Raw genomic sequence first — 18,382 nt, 5'->3', positions numbered from 1 at the left:
CACAGAAGTACCATGCGTGATCTTTATTACAGCTGTACAGATATCTTAATACATACTTTATTTTATCTTTGAGTAATTGAATAACAAAAATCAACATACAAAGTTTACCATTTCTATCATTAGTTGGAATAACAGTGAATCATTAGCAAATAATATTTATAACACGTTATAATTTTTGCGAGTTTAAATTAAACCATTAATACCTTCTTGGTTGAAAAATAAGACATTATAGATGTTTTTTAGATTAAGTTATTTCAGAGTAAATAGTTTCTTATTTATTGTTTATTTTCGCTTAAAACAATATACAGTTTGTTGCAAAAAAAAATGGAATTCCTATTTAACTGCATATATTTGTTCGTTTAGGTTATTCTAAATAAACTAAATAAATCAGAAAAATAACATGCAATAGAGCAAAGTTGGCAACCCTATCACGAGTAAGGCTTTGTTTGTATGAAAACGTGGCTTAACATGACGTGTACCATACGCGTTCCGCTTCTGTTTTGTTTTTTATTACAAACCAATTTAGTATGCAGTTAAATTTTTATAGCGATTACTGTTCTAGTGACTCATAAAGGAAAAATTCTGATATATGTAACTGTCACAGCTAATAAGTAGTTTATAACTAAAATACGATAAAAACTTGTTCTCGCTCTGCAACAAATGCATGACATTAAAAATTCCCAAGATAATGTTTAACGAAAACATTAAATAAACGAATTAATTTTTGGATAATCGTTTTACTCCAGGATTTATTTTAAGGTTGAAACAAAACAAAGTTCAAAGTTTGTTGTTTTTATTACAGAAATATTTTTTTCGCAATTGATTCCAAAAAAGCATTCTCTTTTCTTCGGGCACATTAACCATTTTTAAGTGATGTCCCATATTCAAAGCTCTTATAGGTCTCCTTTCTTCTAACGGCAACCATTTGAATGATCCAAAGATATTATTAACACCTCGAGGTGTTGGGAGCCTACACATGTAAAGTAAAAAAAAATAACAAACTTAATAGACTAATGGCACTGTTTGAATGGTAGAAAATTTCTCAAATATTTACATTTGTTTGTTATTTGTTTCATAAAACGGAGATATAATATCAATAATCTCAGAGAGCATCGTAAAACTATTATATCCCACAACTGTTTTGCTAATGGAAATTACCTCAAAATGTTAAACTTACCCAAATTTGACAAAGTTTCCAAATAGTCTAACAATCCTGCTAATAAACCGTGTTTCATTTACCTTCCCAATTCTATTATAAGTTTCTAATTCCGATTTGCATTTGAATAGGTAGCAGATTTCGTCGCCTGAAGTAGCACCTTTCCATTTCAGATTGGGTACAAATTTTCTCCACCTCATATTCAACGGTCCGTTGAGAGGAAGTCGATACAAGTAAACGCTCCCTTTTGATACTTTGGACTGTAATACAGCTTGCCGAAGCAATGGATATATTGTCTGGTCGGAAATATATTTTGCATACCTTTTGAAACTAACATCCGTTATAGTTCCATTTATGAAATAAAAATTCATGATTTCCTTTCTTATTCTTCTATAGCGCTTGGATCCGTATTCATCACATTCCCCCTCGAACGGCAACAGATATTGAAAATTGTAATTTAAATATTTCAACAGTTTTCTGTTTTTAGAAATGCCGTCCAATTGGAACAGCGATGGAAATGTTGTATATCCGAAAATAACATTTATTTTGCTGACATTTTTTCCTCTATAAACATCAACTGGTGATTTAGTCATAAATGCTCTCTCACCAGAATTATTTTCAACTGTACAACTAAAAGCGTTTATTAATCTCTGTTTATCTCTCACTTCCGTGCTGTCATAGAGTTCGCGAGAGGCTAGTTTTAATTTGGCAGCTGAGGAATTTTTAAGTATATTATACAATTCTTTGCGATTGAACTGATCCCAACTCCCATTAAATTTCCAAAATAATTTGTTGGCAACTTCAAAATTATATGGTCTATAGTCAGCAGGGGATAGCGCACTTCCGTCCATGATTATCGCTCTTTGGAATAAAGTTCCAGCCACTCTCGTCAAAAGCATAGATGCCACGGACGTCGTTGCTTCACCTGAACCCATTATAGTTATTCTTCTGGGATCACCATTAAATATACTAATGTTATCAAGCAACCACTTAAGGGCGAGTAAAATATCTTTGGCTCCCATATTGCCTTCAGCGAAATCATCTTCAGTATTCAGAAAGCCAAATATTGAGGATCGAAAGTTTACGATTACTACTAATACCTCCTCGTCTATAAAAAAGTCCGGGCCATATTGACTGACTGACTCTTGAGGCCACACCAAAATCGGAAAATATTGACTTAGGCTATTTAATATTGGTGTAAAAATTGTTAAGTGTAAACAATTCTCGTTGATAAAAGATGTATCTCTGTATAATTTACTGAATTCATATGTTTTATTTTTATCAAAAGTTTTTAATTCTTTAGGAGCCTAAAATAAAAAAAAAGATAATCAATAACAGTTCCAGCTTGTTTTTTACGACTATACGGGAACTGTTATTAAAATAATATTTTAAATATTGTTCTAGTACCTTAAATCGTAACTCTCCTACGGGCTGTTCAGCGTACGGAATTCTGTAAAATGCCCCGTATTCATTGCTATGATAAATAGTTTTTAGCCTTAACCCAACTATAGTTAAACCGTATTTTTTTATAAAAAATTTCGAACCTAATACTACATTGAGTAATAGAAATATATAGTAACATGACAGATGCATAACTGAATGTCAAACGAGATAACGGTACTCTGAAACGAAAATATTTAAAAAAAGAAACTGTAAACTATTTTCAAACCGTGACTATATTATAAAACAACACTAGCAGTACTCTACAGTTTAGTCGCAAAATATCATACGATGAAAGAAAAGTATTATTAATTAAAACTTTTTATATAACGCTTCATAACAAAATGTTTTCGTACATCAAGTACGTTTGAACATAGAGATAACACATGACCATTCACCTGATGCTTTGTTAGCAATAAATAAACAAACCCAATACGCATCATATTTATTCGTAATTTATACGAAATCCTTTCGGTCATTTATTTGAATGCTAAAATAGAATATGTAAATACTTTATTCATTTTCTATGCACGGTTTATTTTAATGTCGCACGCGGCATAGTGAACGAAAAAATGTTTCATGATTATCAAAAAAATAAACTGTGATATTTGTGAGTGATTTGAAAAAGACTTATACGCGAAATATTTCTAGTAATGCTTTATTTCTAGTAACGCTTAATAACATATAATAAAATGATATATCTCGTAATAAAACTAAATTCAGTAAAGATAATAAATTAATACTTTTCAGATAATTTTTTGTATATCACATGCCGTGTTTTTAGAAACTTTAGTGAAAAGATATCGCTTATACAATAATAATGTATGGACAGTTAAAATTATATTTGTATTTATCGTTATTAGGTTTTGTTTATAATGATGAAGTTAAAACCACACATGGCATTGTATCTGGCACAACTTTCAAAACAATTTACCAGCAGAAAACATATCACGCGTTTATGGGAATACCCTTTGCTGAGCCCCCAATAAAGGATTTAAGATTTGAGGTAAGTTATCGTTTATATATTAGTAAAGATATTATATTATAAAACGCTATATATTTTGTTACAGCCACCACAGCCTATTACGGCGTGGGATGGTACACTTAGTGCCCATAAAATAAAGCCCGCCTGTGTCCAAAATAATTACAATATTCTTAAAGGTCAGCCTATAGGGCAATATGGCGTTGAAGACTGTTTGTATCTTGACATTTACACCCCCTCGATTGACCATAACAAACGACCGGCTGTTGTCTTCTTGTATAATGACCGCTTCATAAACTCTTATAATAAAAGCAAAGATTATGCTCCAGATTTTTTTATTGAAGAAGATATTGTTGTCATAACGATAAGTCATCGTCTTTCAATGTTCGGTTTTCTTTCATTTGAAGACGAGACATTGTCGGGTAACGCTGGCTTAAAAGATATAGTTACGGGTTTGGAATGGGTGTCCCAAAATATACATAACTTTGGAGGAGATTCTGGAAAAATCACTTTACTTGGGGCACAAGGAGGTGCAGCTGCAGTGGATCTTCTTATCCGTTCCAAAGCAAACGTATTATTTCGTTCGGCTATACTTCAGAGTGGTACTTCACTGAGTTCTGAATTCTTACAAGAAAATGTAAGTAAAAGAGCCAAAGAACTGGGTGAGCTGTTGGAAATTCCAACATCGAGTAACAAATATCTTTTAGAGCAACTAAACAAAATTAACACGTTAAATTTATTGCCAATGGAATTAAAAGCGTCTCCTGCCGATTATTATAAAAATAACCAGAGAGGTGTTCTCACCTTCGGGCCAGTAGTTGAGAAGGATTCAAACGGGCTCATAACAGAATACCCCGAAAATTTCTCTGACAAAATAAACATGCCAATTCTGATTGGATCTAACTCTCGGGAGGGTTTACATTCATCTTTAACGTATCTAATGCAACCGCATTTCTTTAATAACGTAGAAAAAGATTTTCATTTCTTAATGCCCCTAAGAGTGAATTTCAAATTCGACCCCAATCATGACAGTTATTATGAAGCCGTTCAAGACATAAAAGATTTCTATTTTACGGAAGGTGAAGTAAAATTAGCGAGTATTTCACAGTACATTACCTACATGAGCGACTTGAAGGCTTACCCCATCAACGTTGCTGCAGAAATTTTCTCCAACATAACCTCGGGACCGGTTTTCTATTATCATTTCGATTACTACAGCAGCTTAAGCGAAAATAAAAACAATATTTTAAAATTGTCATCAACTACAAACGGAATATTCGGAGCGCCCACTGGAGATGAGCTCTGTTATTTATTCAGATGTCCATCTCTGAATGATAAATATATTAATCAAAAAGGCTTAAAATCCAAAACAATCGAAGTACAAAGGAAGATGATAAAACTGTGGGCGAATTTCATTAAATACGGGTACGTTTTAAATTGTTACTTTAAAACACGAAACATAATGTTATTTTAATACCCCGGAGTAAAACGATAGGTCTTATATTTTTGACGTCGATGTGTGCGTCTGTGTCTCTGTATGTGTGTCTCCAATTACTTTATGAATGAGTGCTCAATAATTTTAAAAGATGTTGTCACATAATCTACGTCGCTCCCTCGTAAAAACATTCTTCGACGTTTATTTTTTTTTTTTAATAAATCGTTAATGTTTATTATGCTATGAAAATTTCTTCCAGTAACCCGACACCTGCAAACGACAATCCATTAGGGGACATAGAATGGCCAAGCTACAGCATGGACACCAAGAAATATCTCCATATAAATGAAAATATAATAGTCAAGGACAGTTTATTACGGAACAGATTCCGGTTTTGGGATAAATTTATTGAAAAATGGGGAAAAAAATTAGAGAACTTAAGGTTCAAAAAAGATGAGTTATAACGTATTGTCGCCGATCGATTTTTATTTGTTAATAAAATAATTAAAATTATTAATAAAAATTATTAATGATTCAGTATTAATTATCATAATATAGAAAGAGCAGTTTGAATTCACTATTTTTATATTCTGTTTTATTTAGTAGTCTAATTTATTTATCAAGTTATAAATATATATGAGTCGCTTAGGTCAAAGGTCCTCGAATGAACCCCTACTAAACAAACAGGAGAGCGGGCATCGTAGCTAAAGTTAGGGAAAGCCTGTGTCCACCAATGGACGAACACCCTGATTGATAATGAGGATATAGGTATATAAGATGAGTTATATAGAATATGAGAAGTCAGTAATTACGTCTTACATATAAATAGATATTAAAATAGACTCTATATATATAAATAAAGTTCAGACAGACTTTAAAGTGAGAAAATATTACATACTCGCATATAGGGATCGTATTACGCACATATGTATTTCTAATACAGCTTTTAGAACTATTCAAATAGCAATTTCATCTCATTATATCATCTTCCACTCACAAACATATTGTATATAGTAATATATTTAATGGAATTATCGATCGAACATAAAAGCGAAAATCAACAAAGAATTCCATTTTATTAATTCATTCGCGTTTTGATGATAAAACAAAATGTTCAATATAAAATAGAAATTCTAAGCAATGAAGCAGGACAACTTTCTTAACAAAACATCAAAATACACATTCGAAGACCTATTCCACGCACCGAAACATCTGACCCATTTTAAATTCCATTATAAATAAGTTAACATACAAATAGTTCTTATCACGACCGAAGAATTAAAGACTTACTCAATATTATCAGTTGCTATAATACATTTGTATCTACACTTATTAGTTATCAGAACCGACCGATTAACAATCTAAGGGACACGTCACTGATAACATGTGGACGCTCTAAATGTTTTTTAATCAAAATGTCTATGAATGTTCGTGTTTGTATAATAGTGCTGTTTGTAGTTAATATTGTTAACGGAGATGTGATAGTTGAAACTACATCAGGAAAAGTAGCTGGGAGACAAGTTGATTCAATACTACCTAACGAAAAATATTATTCCTTCCTAGGCATTCCGTACGCAAAACCACCAACGGACAAACTTAGGTTTATGGTAAGTCGTAATGTTTATATATTAAAAAATATTTTTTTTTATATTAAGGTATAATGAGTATGTGTTGCATTCAGTCATGAAATGAAAAATTGCTGGTGCTATGAGCAGTAAATTATGACAAAATCTAGAATTCAATGAGTTAAGTGAATATTCTTACTGATCGCTTGTTTATTTCTTCAGCCCCCAGTTCCACATCCAGCTTGGGACGACATTTTACCAGCAAAAGTAGAAAAAAAACAATGTTCGCAGTTCAATTTGCCGCTAAGAAATTTAAAACAATACGGATATTTCGGAGACGAAAACTGTCTTCATTTGAGTATCCACACTCCAAAAGAACCGAAAGATAATAATTTAGATCTGCCTGTTATAGTTTTTCTTCATAATGATCATTTTAAGATGTCATACAACGGTACAAAAGCCTTTGGACCCGACTTTTTGATGAAAGAGAACGTCATACTAGTAACTATCAGTCACAGGCTAGGATCATTAGGCTTTCTAGCTTTCGAGGACAAATTACTTCCCGGAAATAATGGTATAAAAGACGTTGTACTAGCTCTTAACTGGCTCAAAGATAACATAAGGAATTTTGGTGGAAACCCCTCCAAAGTGACTCTGATGGGACATAAAGGTGGAGCCGTGATTGTGGATATTTTATTACACTCACCAAAAGGAAAGGGTTTATTTAGTGGAGCGATATTACAGAGTGAGACATCATTTAGTTCTATGTACTTCGACGAACACCCGAAGAAACGGGCAATCGAATTATCAAAACACCTAGAACAAAAAGCGACCACCAGTGAATCTCTACTTCAACGACTATCAGATGTTCCCGCTCTGAAGTTAACTGAAGCTGAACTTTATTCTGTACACGCAGATGAGCCTCGATCTATTCAAAGAGGAATCGTTCCCTTCGGACCTGTTGTAGAATTTGAAAACCCTGAATCTATTATTTCTGTACTACCGGAGAGTAATAAAAATGATTTACCCGTCCCAATAATGATCGGATTCAATTCTCGAGAAGGAATCGGTTTATCTTCCCGCTATTTACAAAATCCTAATTATTTAACATACGCAGATAAAGATTTCTTAATGCTGTTTCCTATAAGGGTCGGGTATAGTTTTAAATTACATGATAAAGTATATGAGAAAGCCGTTCAAGAAATAAAAGACTTCTATTTTGACGAAGGTTATGTGAAAGTCACTAAACCTTCCGAATATATAACATACATAGGAGATGTTACAAATTTTTACCACATCGATTACACCGTGCGAGCCTATGCAAATATTTCAAGTAAACCCATATATTACTACATGTTTGATTACAGTGGGGAATTGAATTTTAGAAAGAAATCAATCCTCGAAGATAGCCTGAGTATAGATGGAACATGGGGTGCGTCGGGTGATGACGATTTATGTTACGTGTTCGTATGTCATCCATATAAAAAAGTATATAAAAAAATATTGGGAAGCGATGATTCTGAGGAATTAAAGGTCCTACAAAACATGGTCAAATATATAACAGGCTTTGCAAAGACTGGGTAAGAACAAATACTATTAAAAACGTATTTATGTATGCCTCTTAGTATATAATGTACATAATTTATTTGACAATCATTTTTTCAGAAATCCAACGCCCCCAGGTAGCTCAAACGATTGGAAGCCAGCAACAAAAGAGAATAGACAATGTATGATAATTAGTGACGAACCGAGGATGCAGAACAACATTTATGAAAACAAAGTCACTTTTTGGGATAACTTTATAGAAAAGTATAGACAACTTGCTGTGAATGGAGTTGTTAAAGATGTGCATGAGGAACTGTAGTATATTATTTTGTATAAATACCATACTAACCTTTTAAAAAATAAAAAAATATAATTTTATTTAAAAAAACACATTTTTGTTTAAATGACTGAATCTTGTAGTGTCACTGTCTTTCTGAATTTAATTAAAACTTACATAATTAAGAAAAAAAAAAACAAAAATATACCTGGTCCCAATACTTTTTTTAAATAATTTGACGTTTTTGCAGCAATATAAGTAGGTATAACATTAAAAAAATTTTTGCCCTGGCAATACGATGTTACTGAAATTTAAATACAGATAATTAAAAGCAGGTGTTGCTTTTTGGGCTGAATATAATATTATATGGATTGAAAAATGTTGTTATTATTTAAATATTTTATCAACTCGTTAAATAAACCTTTCAAGACGTTTCAAACTATTAAATATATTTCGTATTAACTGAATGCGGGAACGGTTATCGACTCCATGATATAATGATAACGAAATCGTACTAAGTACTGTTTTATCGCTAACATTATTTATTGGTCGAAATTAAAAAAAGGTGATGCACGATCTTTAATACACGTACGTGTTTTTGTTACAAAATGAATAAACATATAATATATTTCTTTTCACTACTTACGTTCAATTTATGTGCATCCGAAGAATACGAAATCATAGAACTGCAATTAAATCAAGGTATTCTAGCCGGGAAGTTGGATAAAACATTTTTGAAACATAAAGGTTACTTTACATTCAACGGTATACCATTTGCCGAACCACCTTTGGGTGAATTGCGTTTCCAGGTATGTTCCACTTTTTATTTATTGCAATTAATTGAATGGTACAAAAATTACTAGATTTTATTTTTTCTTTACTTCAGCCACCCGTCCCCCACAGAGGTTGGAAAGGTGTTTATGAGGCATTTAATAAAAAACAAACATGCATTCAATTCAATTCCAGGCTGAGAATGGATGACAACTACGGCTTATCTGGTTCCGAGGACTGCCTGTATTTAAATGTATTTACACCTAATGTGAAAGGCTCCTCCCCGGTTGTAGTCTTTGATTACAATGACAATTTCAGAACTGGTTTTAACAGTACGGATACCTATTCACCCGATTTTTTCATTGAAGAGAATGTAGTAGTTGTTCATATAAATCACAGGCTTGGAGTTTTAGGTTATCTAACAACGGAGGACGATGTGATTCCCGCTAACGCTGGCATTAAGGATTTTATAATGGGATTAAAATGGATTAGAGATAATATAAGCCGGTTAGGCGGAGATCCGAAACGTGTAACTCTAATGGGTAGTAGAGGTGGCTCAGTTTTAATTGATATTTTATTAAGAACAGAAAAAGCGAAGAACCTTTTCAGCTCAGCCATATTACAAAGTGGGACGGCGTTAGAAAGTGTTTTCTTTCATAAAAATCCAAGAGAGAAAGCTTTTAGACTCGGCGAAGCACTGAACATTAAGACAAATGATAGTTTAAGATTGCTAGAAGATTTACAACAATTGAATGTCAGCGTCTTGTATGATAAAGAAACGTCAGTTCTTGATCGCGATCAAGTTGACAAAATACAAATGAGTATTCAGCCTTTCGCACCCACTTTAGAGCTGGACACTTCGGATGCAATCGTGACATCGCTACCGGAAGATAGCAAATACTTTAATGATGTCCCGGTTATAATCGGAATGAACTCCAGGGAAGGGTTGGACTTAGCGTCCCATTTCATCATGGAACCCAGACTTTTAAAAGATATAAGCTATGACCTATTATTTTTACTGCCAATCAGAACAAACTTCAGATTTGATAGAAATAGCGATGTACATAAGGAAGCAGCTAAAGAAATATTGGACTTTTATTTCGAAAAGGGTTATTTTTATTACGAAAATATACTAGAATACGTCGTATACTCCGGTGACATGGTACAGCAATATGCTCTGAATAAGGCTGCCAAGGAACTATCAAGAGAATTAGAATCACCTGTCTATTACTACTTATTCGATTTCAGGGGCTCTATAAATGAAAATAGTAATTTTATCGCTTCCAGATCAAGATTCAGTATAGAACATTGGGGAGCCACTGTCGCCGACGAATTATGTTATTTACATCTTTGTAATCGTATAAGAAATAATTATATAGAACTATCAAAACTAGTGAGCGATCAACCCGAGTTCAAAGTTTTAAGAAAAATGGTACGGCTTTGGGCGAATTTCGCTAGAACGAGGTAATCTTGACTTATTATTAGTATAATATATTAGACACGATGTATTTAAAACTCAACTATAACGTAATGTGAACAATCGAATTGATATTGATCGCAAAATATCTTTTTAATACACAAATTATTATAATTATGACTAGAATTTTCAGTATTTTGATTAATAAAAGTGGCTCACTGAAAAATAAAAGTAATCATACAGTCCCATAATGAAATTAATTATTAATTAATTTTGATATAATTAAACAATAATTAATGACCTTCGACCTGATCGTCTGAATGTCAAAAATTACATTGTTAATTACCTTTCGAATTGACCTCTCTTCAAACAAAGATTAGTTTATTTATTTACAAAGTAATATTTTTATTAAACCACCTTAAAGCTTACAATAAAATGACTGTCCATTTATTCCATGCTTAATCGATATTTCAAGTGACTCCTTGCCAATCTATAAGGGAACTTTTAAAGATAATTGTATCAAATCACTCTTTCCAGAGACCCGACCCCTTCGAGCGGGGACGACGTCCTAGGAGATTTTAAATGGCGGCCCATCGTTAAAGAGAATAATGAAACAAATTACCTCCATATAACAAAATCGCTTAATATTAAAACCAATCCCTTGGGCGAGAGAGAAAAGTTCTGGGATAGATTTATAGCTAAGTATTCGAGTTTAGCGGTCGATGGTCTTGTGCTGAAAAAGGAGAGTCGCGACGAGCTTTAGACTATTTAAAATTGTTAACATTTTAAACACGCAGCGTAAAACTGTAGTAGTAATTGTATTTAAAGTTATAAACCTTTTTTATATCAATATTTTGAATTAATATTTAAAAAACATCTCATTTGACGTGAGTTATTTATTCGCGTTAGAATAGTAGTGCATTTATTACCTTAGAATGATCTCCCAACTTTGTATGAACTTTGACAAACTAGTGAAATTACAGCTACATATTAAATGATACGAAACTAGCCAAAGGCTGTAAAGAGATTGTTGAAAACGAATCATTACATTTGTTATAGTGTATCCTACCTAGCAATAGTACACAACCATGCAAAACAAAACAAAATAACCAAAGAGAGAGTAACAACATTATATTTTGCTTTTATTTCGCCTCTTAAAACCACACCTCGTATTTAAATTAGCTCATGTGAACCGTGTTTCTCCTTTAACCACTAAAAACAGCAAGAAGGTATTTGCGAAACACTATTGTAATAAGTATGGACCACGAATAATTATATTTATCTGTTAATTATACAAATTACAGTATTCTCGCGGGTAAAGGAAAAACATGAAACATATGAAAGATCACAACTAGCGACATCTAGTTTTACACATCAACTTTTAAATTGCCTTAGTGATGACAGAGGGCGCTTATAAAAAATATATAAATGATTTTATTTATTTCTTAGGTAACTCCTATTTATTGTATCCAAATAAAATTATTTTAAGTGTAATATATATATTACACATATATATAAATGTATATAAAGTTGACATTGAAAAGTAGTGTGATTATTTGAAAATATAAGAAAATATAAAACGTAATAATACTTTGAAACATAATATTTTGCCCTTGGCATAAAATTTAAGGTAATATGAATCAAAGTTATACAGAGATTGATTGTAGTCACGGTATTAAATATTAAAAGCCTGCTTGCGAAACTTAATTCTTTCTTAAATAATGCTGTATATACATGTAAATGCGTTCATATATGTGTAAATTCAAATCATAATATTTTTCACAGAGAACTGACATGTTGTTCGTAGATTATGTATATCAAATGAGTAGTTTATTTATAGCAATTCTAGAGATATTTCCTGTAATTAAAAAGCAACATAATAACTAATTACATGCACATGGGTTTCTTTTTAATTACCGTTCGTTATATCATTGTATCCTTAGTGTACACTCTACTATATTTATTTATCTGTAGGTACGTAACCAACTTTTATTGACATATATAAAATCCATTCGGTACTAATCTTGTTTAATTAAAAAAACACTATTTTCGGTTTACTTCGGTGTTATTTTATTATTTTAAACTACACACTCCGGATGTCTCAGCTACATTGCAGCAACTGTGATCACGGGCAGACGAGATGAAAGTGTCTGCCCGTGATCACGGCTGCTGTCAAAATATTAGTTTTATTTAAATGAATACTCTCGTAAGTCTTAGATCACATTAACCTTGTTCAATATTTTAACACAGTAGCAATTTTGTGGTAAAACTTTAATTAAGGTTTCAATAGAAAATATAGAATTAAAGATCATTTAACTGAAATAGCCATTTTTCTCATTACACGCATTACGTATACTTACGTTATAAATTCTAAAAACTGCCAATCTTTGTATTAATTTGGGAATTTGAGTTAACAGAAGAAAATTTGTTATTCCTCAATTATTGACATTTCATAACAGTATAAACAAGACATGATAAAGGAAATAAAATATCTAATTACAGATTATATAACGTGATATTAGAATAAAGCTAGTGACAAAATTATTTTAATAAACCTTATTTAATACATTTATTGTCCTAACTCGTCACCAAAACAAAAATAACAATTTAATCGTTTATATCACATGATATGTCTGTATTAAGAAAAAATGATATTTTTTGTTAATTTTCTCTGCCAATTAATTGTATTTATTAAAATAAAACTGATATTTTTCGGATTTACTACGCTTTTATAATTATTTTTAACAACAAACTCCTTACGTTTCGATGACTTAGCAGCAACCGCGGTCACGGACAGACGAGGTGTATTTATATACATATTCATTTGGAACCTTTTAAGTATGATGTAATATGTTTTAGGACTGAATTTCATCCTAACTTCAAGAGGGCGATGTTCTTTTCTATCCTCACTTGTTTTTATTCAGACAACTTGTAGTTGGTGTTGCCCAAAGTCGGTCTTGGTCTTGTTCTTGAATTTTAGCAAGACCAAGACCAAGATTAACTGTTCAAGATTTAAGCAGGAACAAGACTAAGCCTGCGAGACACTTGCTTCAGGGAGTGAGTACAGGGGTTCGGGGTATACGCTGAGAGACCCTAATGAGAGGCAAAATATATATTTATTTATTTTTTTGGAAAATTGGACTTATGCGAATTACGAACATGAGGTACCATAAACAAACGTATATAGCGAATGAAAATATCCATTAAGAGTAAAAAGAGTTCATCCCTAGTTTTGACCATCGGCATTGAGTGTGATAGTGAGCGGTGCTTTGTCGGCATCATCAAAGTGCCGGGCGGCCGGCGGCGGCGGCTTCTATTGCGCATGCAAACAATAGCCGCTGCCGCGGCGCACGCGCAACATTTGACACTGTTTCATTGCCGCCAGAAAGTACAAGTGTTCCAAAGAATAAAATAAGTTTTTGGGTGCTTAGAATAGACACAAATTCATTATGCTGATCTGTTCTGGACGGTTTTAAAACACAAAGTGCTTAAATATGTCATCACTCATCACCCATTTAATAAACATTGTAGACATTTTTTATACATTTCAAACTTATAAAAATTTTCTATTATAGTAATCGAATAATATAAAAAGCGTGCAATAAGATTTATGTCCTGTTAGGAGCCCGAATATAATAATATATGTTTAAATAAATAAATTGAAATAGTGACTGTGGCATCACAATATATTTTTGAAAATATGTATTCATTTACATACATGTAAAAAATATACAGTATTTGAACAACTTTACTTGAGAAGTAAACTCCAGAATAAGTGGACCGGATGGGGTTAATTTAAATTATATACCTATATAAAAGAAGTAATTGACACATAGAAAACAAACAAAACTTAAAAAAAGTACTGGTACATAGAATTTTGAAGAAGAAATATGCAGAAAATATATAGGAAGACAGATAATGTTATTTAAAACACAGTCAAGTTAATGTCATTAATATCTATATGTTTAAACCATATTTAAGTACATTGAAGATTATTAAATGTAAACGTTTATTAACAAACAGACTGGCTCCCGCGGGACACAGTTGATAGCTCAGTTGGTTAGTTAGAGCATCGGCACTGTTGGCTGAGGTCGTGAGTTCAAACCCCAAACGATGTCAGTTGATGTTTTGAATTTCTCATGAAATGTTTAGACATTTATTAATTTGGTTGGTCTTTATCATGGCTATGTTAATTTCTAAAGTAACGTTTAATAAACAGCGACAGGATAATAATTAATTACAAGACTTGCGACACTCTTGCTGCAAGACCAAGACCACAACCAAGACTGGCCAAGTCTCGTCTTTTTCTTGCATTTGGGCAACACTACTTCTACTTTTAAATAAGTTAACTTAACATACGTATATTAAATAAATATACCTTAAGTCTTAAACATCAAATGAATAGTTGTGATTCCTTAAACATTTTTTTATTATTGGAAACAAACATTAATATAGCTAATTTGGTGGGCTAAATCAAGACACAAGGAATAATGATTCACACCTTGTAATACACACCTTGTATTAATACACCCCATGTACAAAGCCAGTCGATTGACAATCGATCATAGATTCTAAACTCTATGCATAATTTCCATCTATCTCGAACTAAGATCATGCTAATACCTACGTTTGCTATTTGGATGCTGTGAGAACCTCTCAAACTTGATCGCCTTCGAAACTTCTGTATTCGATCTTCCTCACAGCGCAAGTTTAATCACGTTTCAATTCTCTTACCGTGAGCTGTTAACGTCACACGACGAATTTAACTTTTTTTTTTATATTACTTTTATACTGTCATAGAATATATATGATTGAAAAACTTAAAACGCTCGGTACTTAGTACAACGATGCAAACGTAGTAAGGATAGGTACTGATTACCAAGTCTCTTCCTATTTGATATCGCCCGACATTTATAACAGTACAGCGAGAAAGCTATGACGTTATACATAAAAATAATGAAGATTTATATATTATCTGTTTAAATGCGTATTTTAGGTTATGTTTAAATAGAATAATGTCTTTTATTTAAATGATTTTTTCCAAGTGACTTTTCACATTTTTTTTAAACGCTTCATTACCGCTTTTCCTTTTCACCTTTGTTGTCACTTAATCATCGTTAATGTTAATATCGTAGTTGTCTGCTTTTAGTGTTTTTTTAATTTTATATATTATGCATATATTGAATTTGCTTTTCTGTACATAATATGTTCATAAAATTTATATCTGCTTATTATATGCGTCTATTATTATAAAACGAATTATTTTCTCTTTTAATTATGACTTTTAGTTGTTAAAATAATACTTGCATATGCATTTCAAAAAAAAATAGTATACTATTTCTTTTTATTATAAAAGTAAAATGCTTTTTATTTAATTCTGAGTTCAGCAAAAGTGATTCTCAAAGCAGAAGCTATGCTTAGCACAATGTTGCACTCATTACATACGAAACGTTTCTCGTTTGCCATTCAATAACCTACCTTAACACAATACCATGCATAAATGGAATTATTAACTCTCCATATATATGTTGTGCAGAAGAGCACTTGATATAATCGTAAGGTTTAGTTAATATGATTAAAATTATGTTTAAACAATATAAAACTTTGACATTGGCAGAATATTCCACGATGCCAATGCGAATGAAGCCACAGCATAAAAAAAAAAAAAAAAAAAAAAAAAAAATAATACTAACTTTTTTATGATCAAATTGCATTGATCGTTTAAATATTAATCATTATATACATAATATATTTTGTAGCTGTGACACATTGCTTTAATATTATGAAAGAAGGAAGCGAAGATGTAGGGCGCAATGTTTCAAATACATCATTTGTAATATGGAAGCAATATATGCAAAAACATTACTTTTCGATTGTGTAGAAAAACGAAATTGCACGCTCACCACAATATGTCATTAGATTATCATAATTTAAATAAAGAGGTTGTTATATTTATAAGATTAATAAAGAGGTATTATATTGCATAGTGCAGCAAACTTGATTATTTGTTGTACCCAAATTAAATGCAACTCTCAACGGGGTCAAGATCTTCATGCAGTTAAAATGAAATACGAAATCCAATTGCAAACTTAAATACATTTGTGTGAAAAATAATGTACAGTTATGTAGCTCACGGATATCAGATTAAGATATATTTTTTTATAGAATCAAAAAAAACGACAGTTTTTTTTTAAGTAAATGAAATCCGAAAAAGTATTTATATTATATACGAAATTGTTATGTAAATTTCTTCATATCTGTTAAAGTATACGAAAATAAAACGATTTTTAATAGCTCAATTATTTGTAAATATGTTTTAATTCACTTATTATTTTACTATTACGTTGACTTCAAATACTGTAATTACTTAAATTTATACATGATAACTAACACGACATTGTTCTGTTTTATGTCATTTAGAAATTGGAAGACTTCGATTGCTACCTTTAAGCTGAAAAGATATAATTAATTTTTTTTAAAACAAACCTATTCATAAAGGTATGTATTTGATTTTGGTAAGTAGACTTGACATTTATGCTTAAAATCGATTACTGTAACCAAATTCAAACTAGGTAGTAGCTGTAGGTTTTATTTGTTTACCTTACCATTTTTCTATAAATAAGAAAAAAAATACTCAAAATGATGACGTTTTAGACAGTAATAAATGAAATTTTCATCAGTTGCTATTAGTACAGATGTGACTGTGACTTATTACTAAGACAAAGTTTAAGTTTAAATTGACCCAACGTAAACTAAAAGTACTGATTGATCATTGTTAAATAGATATCTTAGTAAGCTATAAACTCAAAATCATCGTTAGATAACAAATAGAACAAGAAGATATTTAAAATAAAAAAAAAATAATCACAACATTTTTTTTCTTATTTCTGTGTAGAAATTTAATCTCAGCCTTTTAGTAATTTTCCATTGGAGCTCTCTTATGTCTGAGAATTTCTTAGAGTTTATTTAGAGTTTTTTTTTCCTCATAACTGGTTCTTTGGCTCCACGTGTAAGATACGGTCTAAATGTATGTTTTTGGATCTAACCGATTAATTCTGGAACCGATGGAAAAATACTTATCGATTGATTCCACCATAACCTTAATGTCTCCATCAAGAAAGCGCTCCAAGATATTTCTTTTATTCTCTTCTATTCATATATAAAAGTTATACCTATAAGATTACAGTCTTTTCCAATTATATTTTGTTTCCTCTTCTGCCTCTTTCAAAAAAGTATATTTAATATCTGTGTTATAAATTTGACCTCGACCGGTAATGATCTTAAATTATAAGTGAATCATATTTTTTTTAAACAAGGTTAATTTATGATTCGGATACTAGGATATTAAGAAATGTCTTCCGTATTGTATGCATATAAATATTGTTTTATCAAATATCACTTTTTTATATGTTAGTTTATAGCCTATTACATTTTAGTTTTTATGTATTTTTTTCTTATAAATCAAACAATCATATAATGATATTTATATTTATTTCTCAAATACATTAATTATGATATGATTAAGATGCTTATCCTTTTTTTTACTTAATACCTTTGACATTCAGACGTCACATACATCTATAACTAAAACCACAAGTGATTATTACTTCGTACATATAATTTTCGGAAATAAATTTTTTGTTTGTCTGTATGTTCTTTTTAATTAATTTATATTAATATTAACATAAATTAATTGAAAAGAACATACAGACAAACAAAACATATATATATAGATATACATAACAATATTAATATATTAAATTCAGATACATTTCCGGGGTTTTGCATCGCTTT

At 31.2% G+C, this 18,382-nt stretch overlaps 4 protein-coding genes across 4 annotated transcripts; 3 read left to right on the top strand and 1 right to left on the bottom strand.

Annotated features, from left to right (window-relative positions):
* Nucleotides 1–846: 846 nt before the first annotated feature.
* Nucleotides 847–3,238, bottom strand: LOC116771895 (carboxylic ester hydrolase-like). Its single transcript, XM_061528069.1, has 3 exons — nt 2,564–3,238; nt 1,240–2,463; nt 847–970 (listed from the first exon to the last, which is right to left on the bottom strand). The coding sequence occupies exons 1-3, from the start codon at nt 2,747–2,749 to the stop codon at nt 947–949; spliced, it is 1,434 nt and encodes a 477-aa protein (XP_061384053.1). The 5' UTR covers nt 2,750–3,238; the 3' UTR covers nt 847–946.
* Nucleotides 3,239–3,291: 53 nt separating this feature from the next.
* Nucleotides 3,292–5,525, top strand: LOC116772219 (juvenile hormone esterase-like). Its single transcript, XM_032664331.2, has 3 exons — nt 3,292–3,602; nt 3,667–5,003; nt 5,273–5,525. Exons 1-3 carry the CDS (start codon nt 3,417–3,419, stop codon nt 5,475–5,477), a joined length of 1,728 nt encoding a protein of 575 aa, XP_032520222.2. The 5' UTR covers nt 3,292–3,416; the 3' UTR covers nt 5,478–5,525.
* An 831-nt stretch (nt 5,526–6,356) lies between these two features.
* LOC116772197 (esterase E4-like) lies at nt 6,357–8,511 on the top strand. The gene is made up of 3 exons (XM_032664301.2): nt 6,357–6,620; nt 6,801–8,158; nt 8,244–8,511. The coding sequence occupies exons 1-3, from the start codon at nt 6,429–6,431 to the stop codon at nt 8,440–8,442; spliced, it is 1,749 nt and encodes a 582-aa protein (XP_032520192.2). The 5' UTR covers nt 6,357–6,428; the 3' UTR covers nt 8,443–8,511.
* Nucleotides 8,512–8,944: 433 nt separating this feature from the next.
* Nucleotides 8,945–12,838, top strand: LOC116772205 (venom carboxylesterase-6-like). Its single transcript, XM_032664313.2, has 3 exons — nt 8,945–9,209; nt 9,287–10,635; nt 11,126–12,838. The coding sequence occupies exons 1-3, from the start codon at nt 9,009–9,011 to the stop codon at nt 11,349–11,351; spliced, it is 1,776 nt and encodes a 591-aa protein (XP_032520204.2). The 5' UTR covers nt 8,945–9,008; the 3' UTR covers nt 11,352–12,838.
* The last annotated feature ends 5,544 nt before the right edge of the window (nt 12,839–18,382 follow it).

The sequence above is a fragment of the Danaus plexippus genome (assembly GCF_018135715.1).
Source record: "Danaus plexippus chromosome 16 unlocalized genomic scaffold, MEX_DaPlex mxdp_23, whole genome shotgun sequence".
NCBI lineage: Eukaryota > Metazoa > Arthropoda > Insecta > Lepidoptera > Nymphalidae > Danaus > Danaus plexippus.
This window is presented reverse-complemented; position numbering and strand designations above follow the sequence as displayed.